At 38.1% G+C, this 22,671-nt stretch overlaps 1 protein-coding gene across 4 annotated transcripts in view; it reads right to left on the reverse strand.

Annotated features, from left to right (window-relative positions):
- RARG (retinoic acid receptor gamma) overlaps window positions 1-22,671 on the reverse strand; it is a 131,865-nt gene that overhangs the window by 12,860 nt on the left and 96,334 nt on the right. The window contains exons 1-2 of one of the 4 annotated variants that reach the window (XM_072405861.1): window positions 17,321-17,631; window positions 6,285-6,341 (exon numbers count right to left, since the gene is read on the reverse strand). The exons of 1 other annotated variant lie outside the window; for it this stretch is intronic. In XM_072405861.1, coding sequence (XP_072261962.1) covers window positions 6,285-6,341; window positions 17,321-17,462 — 199 coding nt within the window. In that variant the 5' untranslated portion in view covers window positions 17,463-17,631. Of the gene's footprint in view, window positions 1-6,284; window positions 6,342-17,320; window positions 17,632-22,671 lie in introns of those variants that run through there. 2 more of the 4 variants (XM_072405853.1, XM_072405880.1) reach the window with 2 other exon arrangements.

Below are 22,671 nucleotides of genomic sequence, written 5' to 3' on the forward strand. Positions count from 1 at the left end.
TCGCTAAGCAGTCATCTGGGTTACAAGTGCCATTTAGGAGGCCATCCATCAAGACACAGTGTCCTCTTTCTATGCTTTCATCCCCACACAACAGGGTGACAGAGACAGAGTGATTTGGGATTCAGGGAAGGTGTTCATTACAGAGGAAGAATGAGCTATCTGTAGAGTGGGAGGACAGAGCACACAAACTGTCCATTGGAAGAATGTATAAATAGAATGGGTGAGATGTAGAAAATGCATGATGGTGAAAAGCGAATAGGCAAAGAATCCCGGCAATGTCCTAAAAATCACTGTGTGGCTGAATGGAGCTCACCCTGCTACAGGCCAAAATCAGCTTTATGGCTGGACACTTCTAGACAAGCTGCATTTTACAGGTGTCATAATCCAATCTGCCTCCACATTCCCAGACACTAATCCATCAGCTCTGAAATATGTCATTTTACAAACCCAATTATAGCCATCCTAATTCTCATCACTGAAAGGAACCCACCAACTAAAGGAATTATTATTCAACCCCATGCTCATCTTACATTCTTACACAAGTCGAACAAGCTATGGAACTTGTTCTGATCCTCCCTAGTGTTGATATTGGCACGTTTTGAGAATTTTTGATCTACACAGGTATAAACAGGAATCTCCTATACAGATATTTCCCAGAAGCTGATTTTTCTTTCCTGTACAATAGCAAGCAATTTTGACTGCTTGGGGCACTCATTGCCCTAAAGAGGAGACAAGCCCTGATAATCACTAAAGATGCTTCAGATGGGGACTGCTTGTTTTTATCAGGTTTATCTCACCAGTTATTATGCGAGGATGTTAATCTTGTTTCATGATATACACATGGCCACTAGAAGGAACCTTACAAGTCACATGAGCAATTACTTTCAGGAAAAAGGCAGAATAAAAATTAAATAAAAACACAAATGTAAATGACACTCAAGTTGATCAAAAAACAAAGTGATCAGTCTAAGCTTTAGTTATGCGTCACCTTCCACAAGAGATTAAACAGTTGTCTTTAAATAATTCTCATCGCCAGTCTGTTTTCTATACTGCGTTCCCGTTGGACTTTTGTTACCTCTAGAATTCCGAGGGACACCCTGTGATGCATTGCTTTAATCGTATATTTTTAAAAAAAACAAGCAATGTGGTGTTACATACACTACCACCACCGTGTTCACTTCATAGAACCATTAAGAAACGCCACACAAACATTATCAGGAGCCAGAGGCTGTCGGCAGCCATAGTGATCTATAGAATATACACAAATGTGAGCCAAGAGCAATACTGTAGTGGCCACAACTCCTCCGGCTTACTGAAGTTTCCCAGCCCTGCCTAGATTCATACATAAACACAGCATGCATGCAGGGGGTGACTTTATAAAGCCTTGTTGACATGAATATAGTTTATAAGATTATACTAAAGAAAAATACTTATATATAGAAAAGTTTTGGTGTAAGACAACACATTTTCTTCTTACTCATGTATAAATGATTGCATTGCATAATCACAGCTTCTTTGGAAGCTCAAAGATTATTTGTCATTAATGACCAGTTGATGAAATAACGTATATATGAATTCTGAGTAATACTGCTTAAAAAAGTCAACTAAAAATAGTTATACGTGTCAAAACATATTATTTTATTGTTTCCTAATTTACTTTATTATTACGTTTTTTTTATTATTGTTTAATTACTTATTACTGTTTTATAACCTATTACAATATTAGTTATTATTGTTTTATTACCTACAATGTTTTCCTTTATTCATGCCTGGTAATTAAATAGTAGTAGTCTATAGTTAAGACCACAGATCAAATCACATAACTTTAGGACAGTGTTCTGTAGTCTACAGAGATAATCCTCTGTCCATGGGCCTGATTTATTAAAGCTCTCTGAAACTATAGAGGATATACTCTTATCAGTGAAGCTGCGTGATCCAAAAAAATGGATCTGGTCCAGGATTAAAAAAAATTCTATTAAATTGCAAATTACTTTAAGAAATCAATTCTACGGTTGCCGGATAACCCAGGTTCATTGAAGGAAGTATATCCTCTCCAGCCTTGGAGAGCTTTAATAAATCAGAGCCAGTGTCTCAATTTGTATATGATAAACCAGGCTGACACTCTAGGGGTTAATAAACAAGCAATCATGAATGCTTGGATTAAATGAAAAGCTTCAGTGTCTGAGTGTGTCATAAAATCTCTGCAGAACTATTAATGCAGAACTCATGTCTAAACAAAACCTTTTAACAGTTCCTGATTGCACAGCAATTGAAATCTCTAATTGTTGCCTAGTAATAAGTTATCACAGATGGAAGTTGTTAGTATACAAATGAAATGACTTCCTAATCCAGACAACTAGAATTATTTGTTGCTGCTTTAAGATTATCAGTAGCTGGTGGAAGCCATGTCTTGTTTGTGTCTCCCCCCACCCTTGACAGCTATGACCAACCAAGGAGGAATGGTCACAGAACTAATATATTTCCTGATATTACAGAGAGGGAGTGTGATGAGACTAGTTTAGATGTATATACGGTTTTCTAGGGTTCATTTCCATGGTTGTCTATCCATAAAACAAGGAACAATTTACAAAAGAAGAAACGTGTACAAGTCAGTTTTTGGATTTGTTGGTATGAACAATTAAAATTGTTCCAATTGCCTAGATATGTACAGATGCCCTGACCGAGATGGGACACACGGAGATGTAGATGTCTTCAAGAACTAAAACCTTTCTGAAGTGTGTATAACTTTGCATGTGGCAATAAACACATATTAATTGTCAGATTTCTGATGGGATTTTTCTATCATGATGATTGGACTTGTGTCTTTTTACAAACAATGTAACTATGGAGTGGCTGCACTTGTACCATGTTTCCCTAATCTGTACATAAAATGCAGTAAACCTTATATACAACATATCAGTATATATAATATCAGTGTGTGACTGTCAATCCTGGCGTCCATTTCAGGCCAGGCAAACTGCAACAATGGTAGAAATGGTATAGAAAAAATTGCAGTAAAACTGGCAGTGATACATACATTTAGCAGTGTGCAGATATATTGGGCCTGATTTATTAAAGTTCTCCAAGGCTGGTAGATATACACTTTCATCAGTGAACCTGGAATGGATTTCTTCAAAGTAATTTGCTTTTTGCTAGCAAATGTTTTGAATCCTGGACCAGATCCATTCCAGGTATGCTGGATCACTCAGCTTCACTGATGAAAGTGTATCCTCTTCTGCCTTGGAAGTACCTTCATTAAAGGTACCTATATATGTACATATATTCTATGCAGAAAGGTCACTATAGACTAATTCTCACAGATGGTCCCTGACTTTCAATGCTGAGACAAATCCACTTAAATATCAAACAGGTTTGTCAGATAATATGAATACCAGCATGTCATCAGCATGCGTATGCAGCTTTCATGGAATCAATTCAATTGTCTCCTGAAATCTATGAACTGTAGTCACCTACCTAGGGCCACCCATTCACATGTAGATGGGGCCTATGGAGAATTATTTCCTTGGTTTCCTCTTTTAAAGCATACAGCATGAGAGGTATCTTTGGGACTCTTGCTGTTTGGGAAATACACTAAACATATGCAAATATTGCTTTTGCACTGATGACTTTTGCTACCATCAGTCAGGATAAATCGGCTACTTTTGAAGGATTTCCTTTACAATACTGCTATAATGGGTGATCTGGTAATGCAAATGATGGTATAGATTTTATACATGAACCCATGTCAGTTTGGCGGTGTAATTGGATGAAGTCATGTAGTAAGAGGCGTGTGTGCATGTATTTTCCTGTATGAGTGTGTGCTTACTTGTGTGTTTTGGGTGTGTATTTTAGGAATGTTGTAGCCGCAATTGCTCCTCTCTGTCACAATAGCTGAAATGCTCTAGCAAAGCTAAGCTGAAAAGCTTTTCAACACCTGGGGGAGAGTTCTTCCCCCACTAATGCAAACACCCCTCTCCTGATCCTGCCAAACTGAGAACTGACATAACCGGTCCCTCAGGTATGAGCAGCCATTAACTCATTCCTGGCATGAGATAACACAGTGTCTTGAGCTATCTCTACTGCAGGACACATCAGAGTTTCTACTGCCAGGTCAATTAGAAATGTGTAGGTGTAAGAAAACAACCTACTAAACACGTACAGAAAATGATGCTGGTATAGACCACCGTATTACATCTTGTACAAAATGGTCTGTGCTGAAATTAACTTAAACAGACATATTAAAAAAAAAACATGAATGACAATCAATGACAATTAACATGACCTGTTGCAGAATATTGAGGACTAAAAAAATTGTTTTGCACCATTCTCTCTTCTATAATGGCAATCAATTTATGAACTGGTTTCTTTTTTTTTTTGTTTTGCATACTAAATTTAGATCTAAAAAATGTGTAAAACTAATATCAAAAGCACAGCATGAACAGAAAATACTTGTTAATCTTGCCAGAAAGGTGTCTTTGTCACTACCTGTGCACTGAAGTGAAAGCAAAGACAATGGTATGTACTTTCTGTAATCCACTAATTCCCAACCCACTGTTGTAATGGAGATTAAGGAAGGAAGACATGTTTGAAACACAGCCTGGGAGACAACTATAGATACAGTACAGTGAACATAATCACCCTAGATCAGCAAATCTTTTTTTTTGTGTGACTAAATTAAAAGAAAAATAATTTGGCTGCAGCAATAAATTACATTTTTGTTTTTAGGTTTAGATATCCTTTTAACTCTACTGCATATTCCATCTAATACTAAATGTACAGTATATAGGATTTGATCATACACCCACATCTGCCAATACATACTGGCATGATATGCCTTCTTCTGTTGGCAATATACTACTTGTTAAGGTGGGAAAAGTGGAAACAATAACATTTCAGGTGTAAAATATCCTCTGTTGAATAGACTGAAATCACTCAGATAATAAGCTCGCCTTGTGATTACTGGAATATAAACTCTGACAGGTAATCATTGCGCTGAGTATCCCTGACAGTTTATTAGGTCAGGTGGGATCTCATTCATAAACTACAGATACCCACCTGAGCTAATTGGAAATTGGAGAGGAGGGGGACCTGAGTTTATCTCTTTTATTGGCTCACCTCTACCATTCTCCACAAGTAAATGAAGATCCTAATCAGCAAATCTCTGTCCACATCCCTTTGTATGTAAAAGAAAGGAGTGAAGAATGGACGGGTCCATTTTTCCTGCTGAGAAATTTAAATGCAGAAAGAGAGGAGTGTTTGCGGTGGGGGAGGAATGTTGATTTAGAATATTAGCCATTGTCTTATCCTAAAGAGGTGAAAATCACTTTGCTTTGTGTCCATTGTGTATTCAATCTGTGATGTTTTGCATGGTAATGACATGGAATTGGAGGTGGGGGATGCCAAGCCTCATTGTAACAAGCCCCTGGAAAGTGATACCTGCAACTGATATGAAACACTATAGTAAAGTAGTACACATATGGACAGGGTTTTTTTTCCACACAACAAAACATTCATCCTCTACCTGTATTTGTCTGTCATTTGCAACCCCTATTTAATGTACAGCGCTGCGCAATATGTTGGCACTATATAAACCCTGTTTAATAATCATAATAATAATTTGCCAAGCCGAAAGATTTCCTCCATATCATATTTGTTAGCCAGATTATCAAGAGTACCTTTAGTACACAGTAAAGAGTATGAAGGCTTAAGAGGGACAACATGCTGGATAAGTGGTTAGAACTCTTGCCTAGGCAGGACTTTTGCTTTGCTAACATAGGCAGGCTGCCAGGGATGGCACAGCCCCCCCCCCCCACCAGTGCAACAGGGCTTGGTCTTCATGTGGCCTGTTGCATAGTTTGTTTGGTTTAGTAGTGTGTGATGTACTTCTGGGTTTTGGGGTTTATTTACTATAAAGAAGAACATGCCCACCTCATGTTGTGGTTTCCCTGAGTGTCCCCCCCCCCCCCGCACAATTATCCCACAATACAGGTAGTTTACTAGCGTTCACTATGATTTGGCCTATGTTTGGGACTTTGACTGGCCTCTCGTGGTAGGAACTAATGTCAATTGCTCAAAAAAACAAAACAAAAAACTAATGAGCTGCTAGTACAGAGTCCTGTGATTTCTTATTAGACATTACATTTTCAAGGAATCCATTACATATAATGTAATCATGAATAACCATTTGAGCTGGCTTTGTAAGCTGGCCAGGAGGGTGTTTCTGATCACTATAAAAGCAAGTTGGAACATTTGGCTCATATTGGAATTAGCATTCTAATACTCACCCCTCTTGATGACATCATTGGGATGGCGTTGCAGTCCCTCGAAGACATTCTGCAGTGCTGCAAGACAGAGGCCTATTACTGACAAATTCAGCATGTTAAATGAGATTGTTACCAAAGTCACACCAATTATTTTAAGTGTATGTGCCTTTTAAACCAAATATTACAGACACGTGGCTACTAAACCCTTGATCTCAGAAATCTGAGACTCTTGAATCATAAAACATTTCCAACATGAAAAAAAAGTAAAAAAAAAAATAATTTGAATAGTTAGGTACTTACCTGAATGTATGTCACATTTACCAAAGAAATGAGTGATCTATGGCCAATGGTTAGAAGTGAATATAGGGCATGGTTACTGTCTGCATGTTTATATCACCACATATGCAGACTGAATTCAGCATTGACTATCTATTTATTTATATTGTGATACTGCCCTGGCAGATAAAGAAAGCAGATTTATATATATATTAATGACAGGCAGGTGTTGTAGAAGCCCTTCCATAAATCACCCCAGGGGGTTCACATACCACAAACTCAGAAAGTTTGTTCTCAGGGACAGGCAGTATAAATTTGACTCATGTTTTCCATAAGTAAAATTATCATAAACCACTCAGTATTATAAAGCGGATGATTCAGATGACAAATATATATTTGTGGCCCATGCTCAGTCTGCCCTGATTAGTCAAAACTTTCCAGTGTAACCAGGGCACCCATGCCCTTCAAAATGTTCACTTTGATTAAAAGCAATTTCTTGTAAAGGAAGGAAGTGACTTTACTCATAATAAGGCTTCCTGGTAGATGCCACTGATAACTAAACTACACCATTTCAGGGGACATAATATACAGCTAACAACTGAGAAAGAAATGTATTACTAAACAAGCAACTCCAGGAGGGCTCCTGGGCATTGAATTGTGTGTACATTGTTCTGATGTTCCAAGTGTCCTTGCATGTAACAATTGTATGGAAAATTAGAGAGCATTAGATTTGCCCTCTAAAAAGCAGCAAATATTTGATTGCATGTCAAATGGCAATTGACCATAAGAGCATTGTATGTATTAGTAGCATGGGGCCAGTGAGATTCGCCCATCACTGTATATGTATTTGTAAATATGTTTCAGGTCGGAACACCTTCAACTGATCCTGAAATAGGTCAGCGGGCAGCTTCATTGGGGTCACACATGTCCGTCAAAATCTGTGTGCTATTCAAAATAGTGTAAAAGGCACCTAAGCTAATCAACATGTTTCAATTACAAATCTACTTTCAGAAAAGCAGTGCAGTCATACTAATGAAATCTGATTGGTTTCTATGTCTTGGATCACTTTATTAATTTACTGTCACATGATTTACAAGGACCACATGGCAGTTGTCAGGTACGTCAACAAATTACTGTACATGATTTCACGAAGACCATGCATGCCTACTTACCTAGCTGTACATCTATTTCATATTAATAACCTTTAACTCCAAAGGCAGACAAGCAGGTAGCATTTAAAAATTGCTTTGCAATGGTATCCTTCATGTTTCCTTCAATAAAAGCTCTCTATTATAAGCAATAATAACATGCTTTAAGAAAACCGCTGCATGCATTTTAGTCAATGCCTTTAAAAAATGTGTCAGAATATACCAAAAATACATTGAACACTGAACATTGAACAAGTTTTAGTTTTCAGAGAAGATGCGTTACATAACATACCCATTGTGCGGCTCCATTTCATAAACAATATAATTACATTCATCTGCAGTGACCTTGAATAAAACATGAGTGGCATGGCTATGATGTGACACTTGTAAGGTTAGCTTGGGTCATTGAAAACTTACTGATTTCATTAACTTCTACTATGACTGTGCCTTTAAGACATGACTATAGGCACAGATCAGATGTTTCAGCCAGTATGCTTCAAATGTATTCCATATCCTGCAGACAAAATCTTCACTTTAGGTAAAAGTAGTTTCTCAAAAAAATAGTGAGTGGGCAGTGAAACTTTCAGACTGTAAAATATCTGATTTGATGATTCAATTAAATTCGTCACACTGGCAGAACTCAATCTGCATTCCATAAAAAGTCCAATTCGCTTTATTGTAGATCAGTGAAATAAGTATTACATGCCCCGTCACAAGCACATAGGGGGTTCTTATGTATGTTGCCATAAGTGGATCTAATATACAGAATTATTTCTGGAATGTGAAGAGCACAAGCCTGGTGTGCTGACTGCATGCTGTGTTCTGGCTTGACATGCTGTCAAGATGAAGACTTTCAGTACAGAATGAAAAAATACCAAGATGTCTCGGCTTCTCTATACCTTGGACAATGTAGTGTTCCATTGGAGTAGTGTAATGTACAAAAGGTTATAAAATACAATATATGACTACCCATAAATGAAAGAATGCCATTTGCAAATGCAAAGTATAATTTTCATGGTGCCACTAGAATTGGATTTCCATCACTGGAGTCTCTTGATTTCAAAGCAATATCACTTTAATCAGAATACATGCCCCATGCCTCTACCTCCTACTATACTTTGTGACAAATCCAGCCCTAGGTGCCACCATCAATACACATCTAAAATCCAAAAGTAGTGACTGCATGGTGGCTCAGGGGTTAGCACTCTTGCCTTTGCAGCATTAGGTTCCAGTTAAGTCCCACATCCCAAAAACATGGGGTCAATTGGCTTCCCCCCAAAAAATTGACCTTAGACTACATTAATGACATATGACCATAGCAGAGATGTTAGATTTTGAGCCCCTTTAAGGGACAGTTAGTGACATGACTATGGACTTTGTACAGCGCTGCGTAATATGATGGCACTATATAAATACTGTGTAATAATCCTTAGTTCTACCAATGAGTGCTTGTAATGAAAGTAAGCCATATTCATGAGCATCCCAATTTCCCTGAACCATCACAGCTAACTACATCTGCAGAGTTCCCCGTAATACCCTACTAAGGTGTCTTTGTTGGCCGCAGTACATTTGGAAATCCACATTTATGGCCGATGTAACAGTTAAGTATATTTAGTATGTTTAACTAATAATTATTTTAAAAAAATTTAAAAACCACTGGTGAGATAAGAGTGGTAGCTGCACATAACCCACAAGTGATTAACTAGAAATTTCCCCACAAGGCCAAGTTCCTCATAAGAGTAACACGTGAGTGCTTCTGAGCAGTATGGCAGATACAGCAAAAATGCAGACTATGTACATCACACAGATGGGATGGCACAGACTGGTGACCACAATCCACTGAAAGATCCCATTGTACTGTCTGACCACCCAAGCTTGAATACTTTTGTCTACAAAAGTAGACACTATATCAGGTGGCAGAAAATACCTATAGGACAAATTTGCTATAGGAAGATCGGTTGGCCCTGTCTCCTTATAATCACAGACATTAGGGCTGTTGTCTGGATAATACAAGAAGCCTCATTTGTATCAGGCAAAGAACATACTTGGGTGGATTCACTAAAGGTACCTCCTGGTGTTGATTTACTAATGGAGAAAGTTTGGTCACAAAAAAAAGGCTTTATGTGATTGAACTCACATTCACCTAATAAATATGCTCTATTTCTTTCTACTTGTTCATTTTATTTTAAATTCAATACCATTATATATAAAAACTGCAAACAGATTTAAATATACAATGACTAAAATATTAAATATTTTAAAATAACCAGCGAGGATATACTATGTTGTTCAAACAAAAATGTACATTATTGTATACAAAGTAACACACTGCTTGGTTATGTATCCAATGTATGTAGATAATAATATGAAGTGTTATGGTCATATGATTAAACATTTCAAGTAACATCTAAGAAATATGACAAAGATGTAACAATCTTCATCTGTCTTTTTATAGGGATACATTTGAACCCAATGTGCACTTTGTGACTTTTAACAGGATTATTTGTTAAGCCTAACTGCATTATAATAACACAACACCCCTTAGTAATTCTTCACACAGTTAAATAATAGAACAACATGGAGTCTCTTGTTGTTTTTGGTCCTGTCTCAAGGTATAAAGAAAGGCAAGATTTCAGCAAATTCTTTGGATAATTCCCTTTGCTGACCACCCCCTTTTTACATAGGACATGCACTTGACATCATTAAAGTTTAACGGGATCACACAAAACAAAAAGGCCCTGAGCGCTCACAGTAATCCTCTTCCCATGACAATGAGGGATCCATTACAAAAGACTTGCCTTGCCCCATTCCTCCTTGGCTCTGTATGGCTTTGCTGAGTCTGTATTTTTATGTGTCACATCAGTCAGAGGTACAAATACTCCCAGAAATTCAGAAACACACACTCACAATGGCTTGTATTTATTAGGAGGCGGCATCATTTGGCTCCTTTGTTGAACAGGCTGCATGATGCCTTATGGCTCATCGTGGCTGACAGTGACATCTGCACTTTTTCACCCTGATACGTTTGGCCAATATGACTGTGACTGGGTCATTGCATGAGAGATTCAGGCACAGTAATAAATAATCTGGTATTAAAGTTTAAGATATCAAAGACAACTATGAAATCTAAAGTACTTAAAAGTGATTTTGTGTGTGCTTCTAGTTGTTAGTTTTGACCAGATATTATCATCCATGGTTTGGATAATTTCCAATTTATAGTGGGGTGATTTAAATTATTATTATTAAACAGTATTTATTATCGCCCCAACATATAATGCTGCGCTGTACATTAAATAGGGGTTGCAAATAACAGACAGACACAGGAGGAGGAAAGCACCCTGTCCTGAAGAGCTTACAATCTAAGAGGTGCGGAAGAAGCATACAATAGGAGGGATGTTTCAATAGAATGCATTAGGGGAACACGCTTCCATTTAACTGCAGCTTAGCATGCTGTTCAAAATCTGCAGTGTTAGCACTTAATTTTTCCCTCGTGCTGATCATATGTATCAGTGTGTAATACTGGTAAAAAAGAAAGAAATGGTATTGGTAGGTGTGAAGGTAGTTCAGCTGTCAAATGTTCCTAAAGAGTCTGTGTGTGGCCAACTTAAAACTCAGTGAATAGTCAAAGTCAACAAAAAGTGAGATTCACACATACATGAGCACAACATCCCTGAAAGCTGAGATGCAAATTATGTAATGTGTTCGGTAGGACATTACTCAGCCTGATGAGAGTCATGGCTCTGATTTATGAAGAGATGTAATGGAGAGATCCTGTGTAGTTGGGAAGCGCTCATAAAGTGATGCTTTCTCTCCCAGTTGTAGGGGTGGGGTGCTGTCTTCCCGGGTTATAACAACCATCTTCCTGATCCTACAAAAGTGATGTATATAGCACTTTCCAGCTATGACTGCGGCACTTTCCTGAAGACTCTCTCAACAGACTTTTTGCTTACTGTTACACTGATAAATGTCCTAGGGAAATACAACAATGGCGTGGCAGGCACAGGCATGCATACACCACCAATGCACTTTAGTTTTCAGGGGACAAGTAAATCCTGCCCTAATTACAGTCTAATCTCTTGAGCAATTTAAAATGAAGAATGACAATAAACCCACAAACAGTGCCAACCCAGGGAAGGTTTTAGAAGCTGTCTTTTACATTTCCATAAAAATCTCTTCTGTTGGAAAAGCTGGTTATCAGCCCTACCATTTCCTGGGCAGATCTCATTACAGTCCAGGGACTAATCCTACTTAATAGCTTCTGAACACAACAAAACAAACAATTATCCCTTCAGGAGAAGAGGGGGCTCCTCTTTAACTTGATGCCACTAATGTTGATAAGGGCTGAGCACACAAGCAATGAACACCCTCTGGAATGTGACGGATCCAATCACTAAGTTCTGCATACACTTCTGCTTTTCCATTTGGTTCTAGGAGCTTATTTCATGTGGCGTCCATATATGCAGCATCATGTCCTCAGTATAATATAAATCTTATTATTATAGTGGGGTAGAATTAAAAATACTGCCTGGTTTTACCTGAGGTCTTTGTCCCCAGTAGGGAGCATTCCTTTACTTCCATCTGCAATCCCTTCTATGGGGACAAATATTTTTTGTTTTAAGTAAAATAGAAAAGGGTTTAAACCTTTTTGAAATTATTTTGTTTAAATCTAGCAGCACCTAAAGAAATGGAGGTGCTAGGGTTCATAGGGTTAGAATTCCTGCCAGATAGCAGACATGAGGTATCTCTATCATCGTTAGCAAAAAATACACAAAAGATCAATAAAAAAAAAGTTAGGAATTACACCATAGCAGGATCTGACAAGTTCATGCAGCTTGTCATGTAAGTGTATTGTGTTAGGTCAGCATCAATGTGTCTGGCTCACTTCCTTCTTCACCCAGGCACCGAAATTGCAACAAATACCATCATATACGTATGTTGCTGCCTGACGCAGATTCTGACAACTTTTTTGACTCAGCTATGCCAACGTGAGAAGGGAGAGGAAGTGACATCTGAAAGGGAGGGGTAGCTGGGGGAGAGAATGAAGCTACAGAGAAAATAACAAAAAATGGGGAAAACCAGAAGCCCTGGGGAGAAAATGCTAACTAAATTTGTCTGCAGTGGTCAATTCAAAAGTGAACACATAGCTTAGGGGAACCCTGCATTTCCATATAAATAAGATCATTTGACAAGATTATGCCTCTATTCTGCTTTTGTTAGTAGATGGAAAAGTAGAATGCGCAGGTCCCAAAAACGATTTGATATAGTACCTGGTTGTGTTTTCATACTGTTAAAGCAAATCTAAACCAAAAAACACACATTTATTTTATTGTAGCTTGTTAATCTTTTTATGTAGCGGCTGCATTACCTTTCTTTTTCTCCAGGCTTGTTTTTCAGAAAAATACCATTTGATCCTACCAGAAATTAGGTGTCCTTTTAAATTGTTGAGCACTGAAATCTAAAACAATGTTTTTGTCTTTTCCAGCTATCTTTTTTGGACTATGTAACACCTCTTCTAAACGATACAGAATGTATTTTTTGCCCATCGAAACAAGGACAAAGCAAATAAAGAAGCACTTTCATTACTGGAAATTGTTAATAATTTTACTGCAAAGTTCTTACTGACTAGCCTAATGTTAGTAAATTAGTAGGAAATATTTAGGAATATTTGAAGCTGCATGCACATAGCAGGTGCACATCTGCTATTTCAATACTGAATAGAAATGAAGGTCAACTTATAAATCATGAGATCATTAAATCACTACCTAGATCACACTAATCACTAAAAATTTTTTTTTATGTCAAACGGGTTTGGTGATCACTAACTAAACTTTCTGTGCAATTATATAAACAATTACAGCCTTTTCTGATTTTGAGAAATATGTGCAAAAAATGTTACAAATTTCCACAATACTCAGAGTTCAGGAACCTATAAAATTCTTTGGGACAAAAACGGAGCCATTGCATCGAATGTGCTAAACTATGAATCAGAATGCAGTGTGATTTAGAAGCTGTTAACACAGCTAATAAAGTTATCAAACATTTGCTCATGTACAAAGCACCATATCCCACGTACAAAAGGATTATGGCCAAGCAGGGGCAGGGGGGAAGGAGTTGAGTATTTGAGAAGTTTAAAGGAACTTTTACGAGGGCCCCAGACTGGTATCAACAGATCAAGGGGAGAGGGAAAAAACGAGGCAACCAGGCCCCTTCACCCAGCTCTCACCTCTGCCATCATAAAAAATCAAGCACTAAAAATGCTGGGACAGGAATGAGAGAAAAAAAAATGACAGCGTTTTCCACCCAAATTTCTAAAATTGAGGAAATTCTTTGTCCATGGGCTGAACTTCAAAGTGGAAACATTTATAACAGTCATAAAATGTTTACAACCTAGCCGGGCCATTAAGAGCCATTTGTCCCTAATACTGGAATCCTGGTAACTTGTGAAGAAGCAGCATAAGAAGTCTTTTGTCAGCGCTGCATATGTGGGACAGGTTTAAAGCCTTCCAGCAGAACCCACAAACCCATAATATTCTCAGCTTGTCCATTTCCGTTTCACCTCCCTTTCACCCAACAGCAGCAATTTTACTGTAGTTTGCAGTTTAACTTGTCAAGCACAAACCTTCTCCCATTCTGCTTTGTTTTTTCTGTTAACCTTTGTGAAAAAGTCACGCTCATGGGAGAAAGTGAACTTGTATGGCTACTTGAAAACCCAAGGGAAACTTTATCCTGCCCAACAAACGATGATAAGTAGCAGTAGGGTTCCTGAAGACATTCTAGAAGAGGTCAATGTGTAAGCGCAATCCAACCACACTAAGTCAATATTGTGAACTTGCTTCAAAACATGAGCACTAGGCCGACCATGCATCTGTAGAGCTTCCCACAGACATGATATGACTGCTGTAAGATATTTTTATCTAATGGATACAACCTTATGTTTTAAATGAGAGCATCAACTGAGAAGAACAGTATAATGTCCCAATCACCAATACTGCAGTTTTCCTCCTCTCTTGTTTTGTCTCAATGTTTTTTTTGATTGATATTGCTGTGATATCACAATAGACTAATATCGCTAATACCACATAGACTATATCTAGCTTAACCTATTAAGATCCACACCCTGTGGATATTTGGAGAGTTTGTGTAATTCCTTTGAAGATCAATAAACAACCAAAAAATATTAGATGGTGGACAAATGTGTATGGGAAACCTGGCTGCCAAAATGTATTCAGTAGTTCCATGAACATTCAAGTTCATATTGGGTGGGCATGCTTGTTTGTGCCTATAGAGGAGGGAGGTGGTGGGATTCACGCATCTACTGGCTTGCTTCATTGAAAACAATAGTGAATGACTGAGAAAATTTATGATAGTCAATCAACTTTGCCAGATAGCAGTCTAGGCCACAAAATGTTGTCCAGGAATGTGAATTTGCCTACAAATACGTGAATATTCTTCCATGCTCTCCTTAAAGGTGGTCAGCCTTTGTATGTTTACCTGCCCCCAAAGGCTCAATACTGATACCCCATCTGACCAAATTATTGAGCTTCAGCCTACTACATCCAACTCAACACCTAAACATGTCTGTCCAAAATTGAACTAGTGACTACCATTGTCAGGAGACAACTAAGATGCACATACATTGCATAACTTACTTTGGTAGAATAGTAAAGAATTTGGCAGCTACTAGAATTAGAGAAACATGAATATTCAGGCAATGCACGTGTGCATGGTAATAAGATCATTCAGCTGGATCAAGCCCAGCACCTGACAGACACCCTAGCCAGGACTGGCAGCAAGGCAACTCTGGCAAATTTTGCAAGGGGTGGTTTGTCCTAAAAGTATGTTAGGGTAACATGAACCCTTATGGGCTGCTCTTTCTTAAGAAGCTTTATATAATAGAAAAAAAAAAACATTGCAGTGTTTATGTATTTACAAGGAAGTATTGAGATCACAGTAATCTGTCAGCAGAGATAGGTGGCATTTTTCTTTCTGTCAAGCATAAAAAAGTCCAATGAAATACAAAGATTTTGGCTTGGAACTTTGTATATGCCAGGATCAGTACCCCAGTTTGGTATTCTCCTTCCCTTCTAATCTCTATCAACTCAAAAAAATCATACGGACCAGGAAAAATTGATACATATTTGCAGGTACAGATTGGATTGGAATGCAACATATAACTAACACACAATATAGTGATCCAGGTTCAGTTCAAGATTTCATACTATCTCAGTAAACCAAACATAGACTTAGGGGTCTAACCTAAAGCATTTACAGTTGTCAGCTCATTATAATCATTTTAGGCAAACCTGTCACCTAAATTTACAACCCAATTCTAAGCTAATATATCCCATGACATCCCAGTGCTTTTTGTCACTAATTTCTAGGGTATCCTCACACGGTGGTTAGTTTTACACTGACAGGTACCCTTTAACCATGGTAGAATTTGTATTGTAGCACAATCACAGTATGTCAATGATGGGCAGTCTAACTACAATATAAATGTGATGGAAGCAATGATTCCATAAAATGTCATAAATGTACACAACGGAATATATAACTGGATGAAAGTTATGCACACTTCTTCGCCATTGGTGTGGAGCTCAATGTGTCTTTGCCCTTTTCTGATTGTCATCCTGTTTGTCTGTCTAGTGGCACTTGGCCAAATTTCCATATTAAAAAAAAATCACCCGCCCAACAAGCGTGAAAGAAAATCTACATTCCGACTGGTACGCCTTCCTCCACCACACACTCAACACTCTAACAATCTGACACAGTCAAAACAATATACACACACAATCATACCTAGAGCAACATTCACACCCACAAGACTGACACTGAACCACTGCTGTGCATTCACAAACACAATCACAGTACTTGACTCAATGTTTCACTGTAACTTTGTAACCCACACACTTCATCCCTTGGGAAAGCCCACTGCATTGTGTGCAGTTCCAGAGATGCTTCGCCATAAAGAGTGCTTTAACTCTTTGGTCTCCAGGGTCTGCCAAAATGCCCAGTTGTCTTGTCTTAAAAACCCTCCTGTGACAGCACAGAAGCTACCATTGCCCCCATACCAGAGTCCAAGCATCATACCTTAGTGCTGAGACTCCCCACAATAAGAGACTGTGATTATTCTTATAGATAAAAAAAAGTTACAAAGTTTCCAACAACTGTTTACAACTCTATCAGCAGTAAATGGGCAGCATGTTTAGGAACAGACAATCCCCAAGTTTACTTCTCATCAATCTTCGAGTGCCTGGACATAGCATGGATGTTTTTAACTGCACATATGGTACTGATATGCAAAAATAATAATGCAGTGCAGTCACCTCTCTGTGTATCCCACCATGGTATGCAGGAGAGGCTGTGATGTATCCTGCAGGGAAGTATCTGCATCCCAATGCAATGATAATATGCAATCACAGTAACAGTGCAACACTTTGCATCTAAAACAATAAGACATAAGAGAACCAAGCCTTTAGGACACTACTATTTTTGTAAAAGTGGACACAGCAAATACTTGTTACTGCTCCTTGTCCAGTATGTGCTTCAATAAAAAAGGAGTAAATGGTTCAGTAGTACAAACAAGTTTTGAAGGGTCTCTGAACACATTCATACAAATCAGATGTTACTTACAATGTAAGCTGCGGCTCTGCATCCATCCAAAGGGGTCCAGTCCACCAAAGCAGCCAGCTTTCCGCAGCATGCAGGCACCTTGGGGGCTCATATCATAGAGTGGCCGAGGCATGAGAGGGAAGGCTTCCATACAGTCATACATTTTGCTTTGGTTGGAGATGTGTACACTGGGCACTGGAGATGGTAAAAGCAGGCTGGCACACTGGGCAATGTTATCACCAAAACCTGGCACCTCTTGACCTGTACTTTCCTCGCTCTCTCTCTCTCTCTCCCTCCTCCTCTAGCACAGCCTGCTTTGTGGCATACCTTTTGCAAAAAGCCAAACTGCCTTGGGGCTGTGGGAGTGACTAGAGGCAGAGCTGGGACGGGCCACAACAGCCTTTCAACTCTGCTTCCTCCACAACTAAGTTTATTCTCTACCTGTTCCAAAATCTCCCTAACAATGCAAAGCAATCCCACTGTATCCTGATACCTACCCCCCATGAGAGCTGCCCTCTTCATGAGATAAAAAAGATTCTAAATGTGAAAGGCGAGCTGTGCAGGAAGAGACATTTAAATCATCTTTACATTACAAGAAGAGATGGAGCTGACTACTCTGCAAATCACCCCCAGTATTGGGAAGAAAATTGTGTGTTCCCTTATTGTGGAGAGATATCCTAGTAAGGATGCACAACAAAAACCCAAATAAAAATGGCACTCTACAACCACTTTCTCAAAGCTGTCCTTGGCTGCTATGATTTTTTTTGGCTTATATAATCACGTTTATTCTTTTATAAAGCAATGATTTTGTGTAATGAACTATATTGCAAATACTTTTAATAAACTTTTTCTTTAAACCTCACATTAAAAATTCTAGTAATATGGCCCATAAAAAGGATAATATTCCAGTAACCTAATTTTAACTATGAAGATATACAACATATAAAGATATTTTATTAATCAAATTATTTTGATTAATATTTATGACACAGTGTAGCCCAAAAATTATAGTTTTTTTTTAACAATTTTCATTTTTTTGCTTCATTCAATAAAGAACAAATTCACAGAAATCTGTCAACATGATGCTTTGCAAAAATATCATTTGTCCATCAACTGGGAACAAATAATTTTTCTATAAAACAGCATGGACATTAGGAGGGACAAATAAGGACTGCAACTGTCTGGAAAATGAACTTATATCAGGTCTTTGGTCATAGTACCTGTGTGTGGTCAGCCCTGACACAAGCACTGCCTGAGTAAGAGCGACTTCTACGATAAAACGTTTTTTACGCTACATTTACGTTAAGCTACAGTGTGGCACATGATATCAATACGTTTTATCTCAGTCACTGTTTAAAATAAGATTTTCTTTCATGCTTAGCTCATGTTACCTGCTCTTTATTTTATATAAAATAAAATATTTTGGTTTTTTTATACTTTATATTTTTCATTTTACATTTTTCATAATATTTTATTGTATGATTAGATTTTGCACAGGGTCCTCTATTCCTTTGGTGTCATTGTCTGTATCTGTTTGTCGTTTGCAACCCCTATTTATTGTATATCACTGCATAATATATAGGTACTTTCTAAATTATTATTATTAATATAATTAAACAGGATTTATAAAGCACCAAAATATTACGCAGCGCTGTACATTAAATAGGGGTTTCAAATGACAGACAGATACAGACTGTGATACAGGAGGAGCCAACAATCTAGGAGAAAAATAAAGTTTAATAATATTATTATTGCCACTGATAAGAAGTATCCATGTACTGTATAGGAGGTGAGTAATATTTATCACTGCAAAGGCCAGAGAACTCACCTCTGAGCCACCATGCTTACCTCTCTGACTAAAGCTTCTTATGAAAGAGACAGACAGAGGTAATATTTGGGATTTCTGTCAGATATACAAATACTTACCCATTACAAGTGTTTACAGAGACCCCAAAGAGGAGACACTGAACAGGAAAGGGGATTTTGCCTGAAAGGTAGCACCGGTGGCAGGAATACAATGCATTGTTTGTCTGTGTTAGGCACACACACACACAATACAACATACAATTGTACAGTTTTGGAATTTAAATACTTAGCTGAGGAAGAAGGTAGTATTGTTTCAGGTTGAATGCAGTTCAATGAAATTGTTGCTGTTAAGCCACTCCACAAACACAATGCAGTAGATGTCACTAAAACCAAAGATGCCTAAACACAGGTTCAAGAAGGCATAACAATGGTCTACATGGCTGATCCATTTGTGATCAGAAGCCACGAAATAGGCATAGCAAATGTGGCTGTGTGTGGGCTCCTTTCTTACTGTAGGGCCATGTACAAAAGTCAGAAAATTCTCATACGATATTCGCCTTAGGGCTGGTATCGGACAAGAATCTGCCATGTGTAACGTGCTCATCCAACATCATTCATGGATCTGTCCTGGCGGATCCAGGAACGACAAACGATCATAATACAGGTGAAGAGGGAGAGAGCGCAGCGGGGTACCACTCCATTGTTTCCCCCTACCCTCTCCATAGATCAGAACAGTGCTGTATGTAACAGCGCTCATTCAGTCTTTTGTCATGAAAGATCCTTTCCAACAACTCCACCTCCAACTCCAACAACTCAATAACCAAATATTGAGTGTGTGTACATAGCCTAAGAATGACTAATTTACCTCATTACATACAGCTTAGGTGCACTTGGTATTTGACCTTTTCTTCTGAGCATAAGCTGCAGCACTACCTACCTCATATTTTACAACTGAATGCATAATACCAATCAAAACACAGAACCTGATGTACTAAAGCGAGTTATCCTGGGCTCCATTGTTATGTAAGCTCGAACTTTGGGCACTCATGAAGATGTCTGTACAAATCTCTAAACCTATCTAGCAAATCATCCATATACCAGTGATCAATGTGTACACACAAATCAACTAAGTCCAAAATAAATCTCATTAAATAGTGGACTTTTCATCTGATATTTCTGTCATACAAATGTGTATGTTTAATTAGGTTGCCCACACCGCCAGTGCTGTCCTAAACTACACCTATTATATTATAAATGAACAGTGAGAGTTGTTGAAGTTGTAATGAGCCAGTTAGCGAGATTTTTTTTTTTTGACAAAAAGGCCACCAATGGCAAACCTTGTAAATGTATACTTGTCATAGATATGATTGCATTGGAAATGCCCTATGGTTTAATCAGGGTATTTCTGCTATAATCTCCCAGAATCAATATGACAATGGCCTCCCCACTGGTCACAAATCTGCATATTTATGGTTACTTTCAGGTTCTTATTACTGTATCTGTAGGGGAGAGTAACCTTTTTTATCTGTCTTGGTGACCACCATCTCTAGGACGAAAGCTACATACACACGTCAGATGATTCACGTCCAATAATCGCTTCAGTGCTGATATTGGATGAGAATCTGGCGTGTGTACAGCGCTCGTTGTTAATGGATCCGTCCTGACAGATCCACGAACGTAAAACAACGAATGATTGTAATGGAAGTAAAGGGGAGAAAGTGCAGTGGTGTGCCACTAAGTTGTTTTCCCCCCTCCATACAGCAGAATGGGGCTGTATGTACAGCGCTCGTTCATGCATCGTTCAGTCTTTTGTCGTTTGAAGGGATCGTGAAAGACAATTATTGCACAAGTGTACGCAGCCTAACAATGAAAGAAAATTCAGCACTAGAGAGGAAGTTATCCAAAAGAGAGACATTTTAGTGAACTGTCCAAGAAAGCATTTTCCATACTGGAGAGATTTACTCTCACATCAATAAAGGTAAACTTCCCAGAGATGACATAAGCGGAAAAGAAAACAGTGAGCTTTAATTTTTTTTTTTTTACCATTTCTTACTCTATTGAAATAGGTGTTGGCTTTAGATATACTTTAACAGATGTCACAATATTCCTGGTCTGTTACTGTAATGGATTGAATAAACACAAAATAGATCCTACTGTAAATTCATTGTGAGTTACTTAAACAATTAAGGCCAATGATTAGTGTACTTTAGCACTCAGAAGCGATAATGATTTGACACAGAACTTTTAGCACCACAAGGAAGAGTATTGCTAAAACTGTACTCGGAGGAGCTCATCAGAAACTCCTCTCAAAATATGTGGATTCTATTAGAATGTTGAAATAAATCCTTAGCTCAGCACATTCCCATTTGCAAAAGTGTAAGCAAATTTGCATAAGCCCCACACACTGCTGTGCTTCTCTATTCTTTACAAAGGCTAATCGCTTCTCTGCAGGTATTTTGGTGTGACAAGCGGGGGATTGAAAGCCAATGTTTTTCTGTACACAACAAGTTAATGAATATGTTTCTGGATAGAGAAGAGGTGATTTCTGGGTACTACATGTTTCCTCACCACGGTTGTGAGTCAGGTTTTCTCTTTACAGACGTAACTGTATGAGCACATACATGTATGAAGAAAGTTGTTTTGTAATGCAGAATCAGATCACGGGCCATGTTCAATGGTAAATGAATCACTTCTTCACTTCCACAATCTAACAAAGTGCCAGCACCACTTCATTTAACTTCTTTATCAATATGAATGTAACACAATCTGAGAGATTTTCACAATTCAACGATGGAATTCTCCAGTTTGAAAAAATTGTAAATCAATAGATGTCATCAGTGCTTAGTGAATGTTTATTGAATTTGTACTGTACAGGAATGTTTAGCGAGTAAGGGATCTCATCAGAGTTTAGGGCCCCCTTGCGAATGATAATAAGCACAAGTGTCAAAAGTTCTTGTTAATATGAAGATTTTCCAGCACTTTGTACAACCCATTAGAAATCATTTCTATTTTTTTCATGTGTGCTCGGCCTACATGGCTTTATCTTTTTTCTTTTAGTTCCTTGCCCCCCCAAGATGTGATATTTGCCCATTCTTCTGACTGGAGAACTTTCTATAATATGTCTCATGTTGCTTCCAACTTAAAGAATTTTTTATCAAGTATTTACAGAAAGAAAAGATTTTTGTTTCTTCCTGCAGAGATCCTGCCAGCAGACCCCTAAACCTTTCTTCCATCCCTGTTTATCATTACCAGATCTTCTAAGCATATTGCTAAATATTTGCCCTTAATTGGCCAAATGTTGTATGCTAGTGATTGTATAGATGAAGTATTTGAAATACTCTGAGATAAAAAACGAGGCTGCTATTTACCTTTTTTGAAAATGCTGGTTGGTTGGCTGGGCCAGCTTTAAAGTCACAGATTCAGTACGAGCAAGCAGCAAGTGAAATCCTTATCTCTAAAACTCCTCCATGGCTCTTAAACTAAAACTTCTGCAGGAGAGCTAGGCTGGCCCCTAGCATTCTTTTAATCAGGGATAAGTAACCACTGCCTGCACAATGCTCTCATTA

Source organism: Pyxicephalus adspersus, chromosome 1 (genome assembly GCF_032062135.1).
Source record: "Pyxicephalus adspersus chromosome 1, UCB_Pads_2.0, whole genome shotgun sequence".
In the NCBI taxonomy this organism is placed as follows: Eukaryota; Metazoa; Chordata; class Amphibia; order Anura; family Pyxicephalidae; genus Pyxicephalus; species Pyxicephalus adspersus.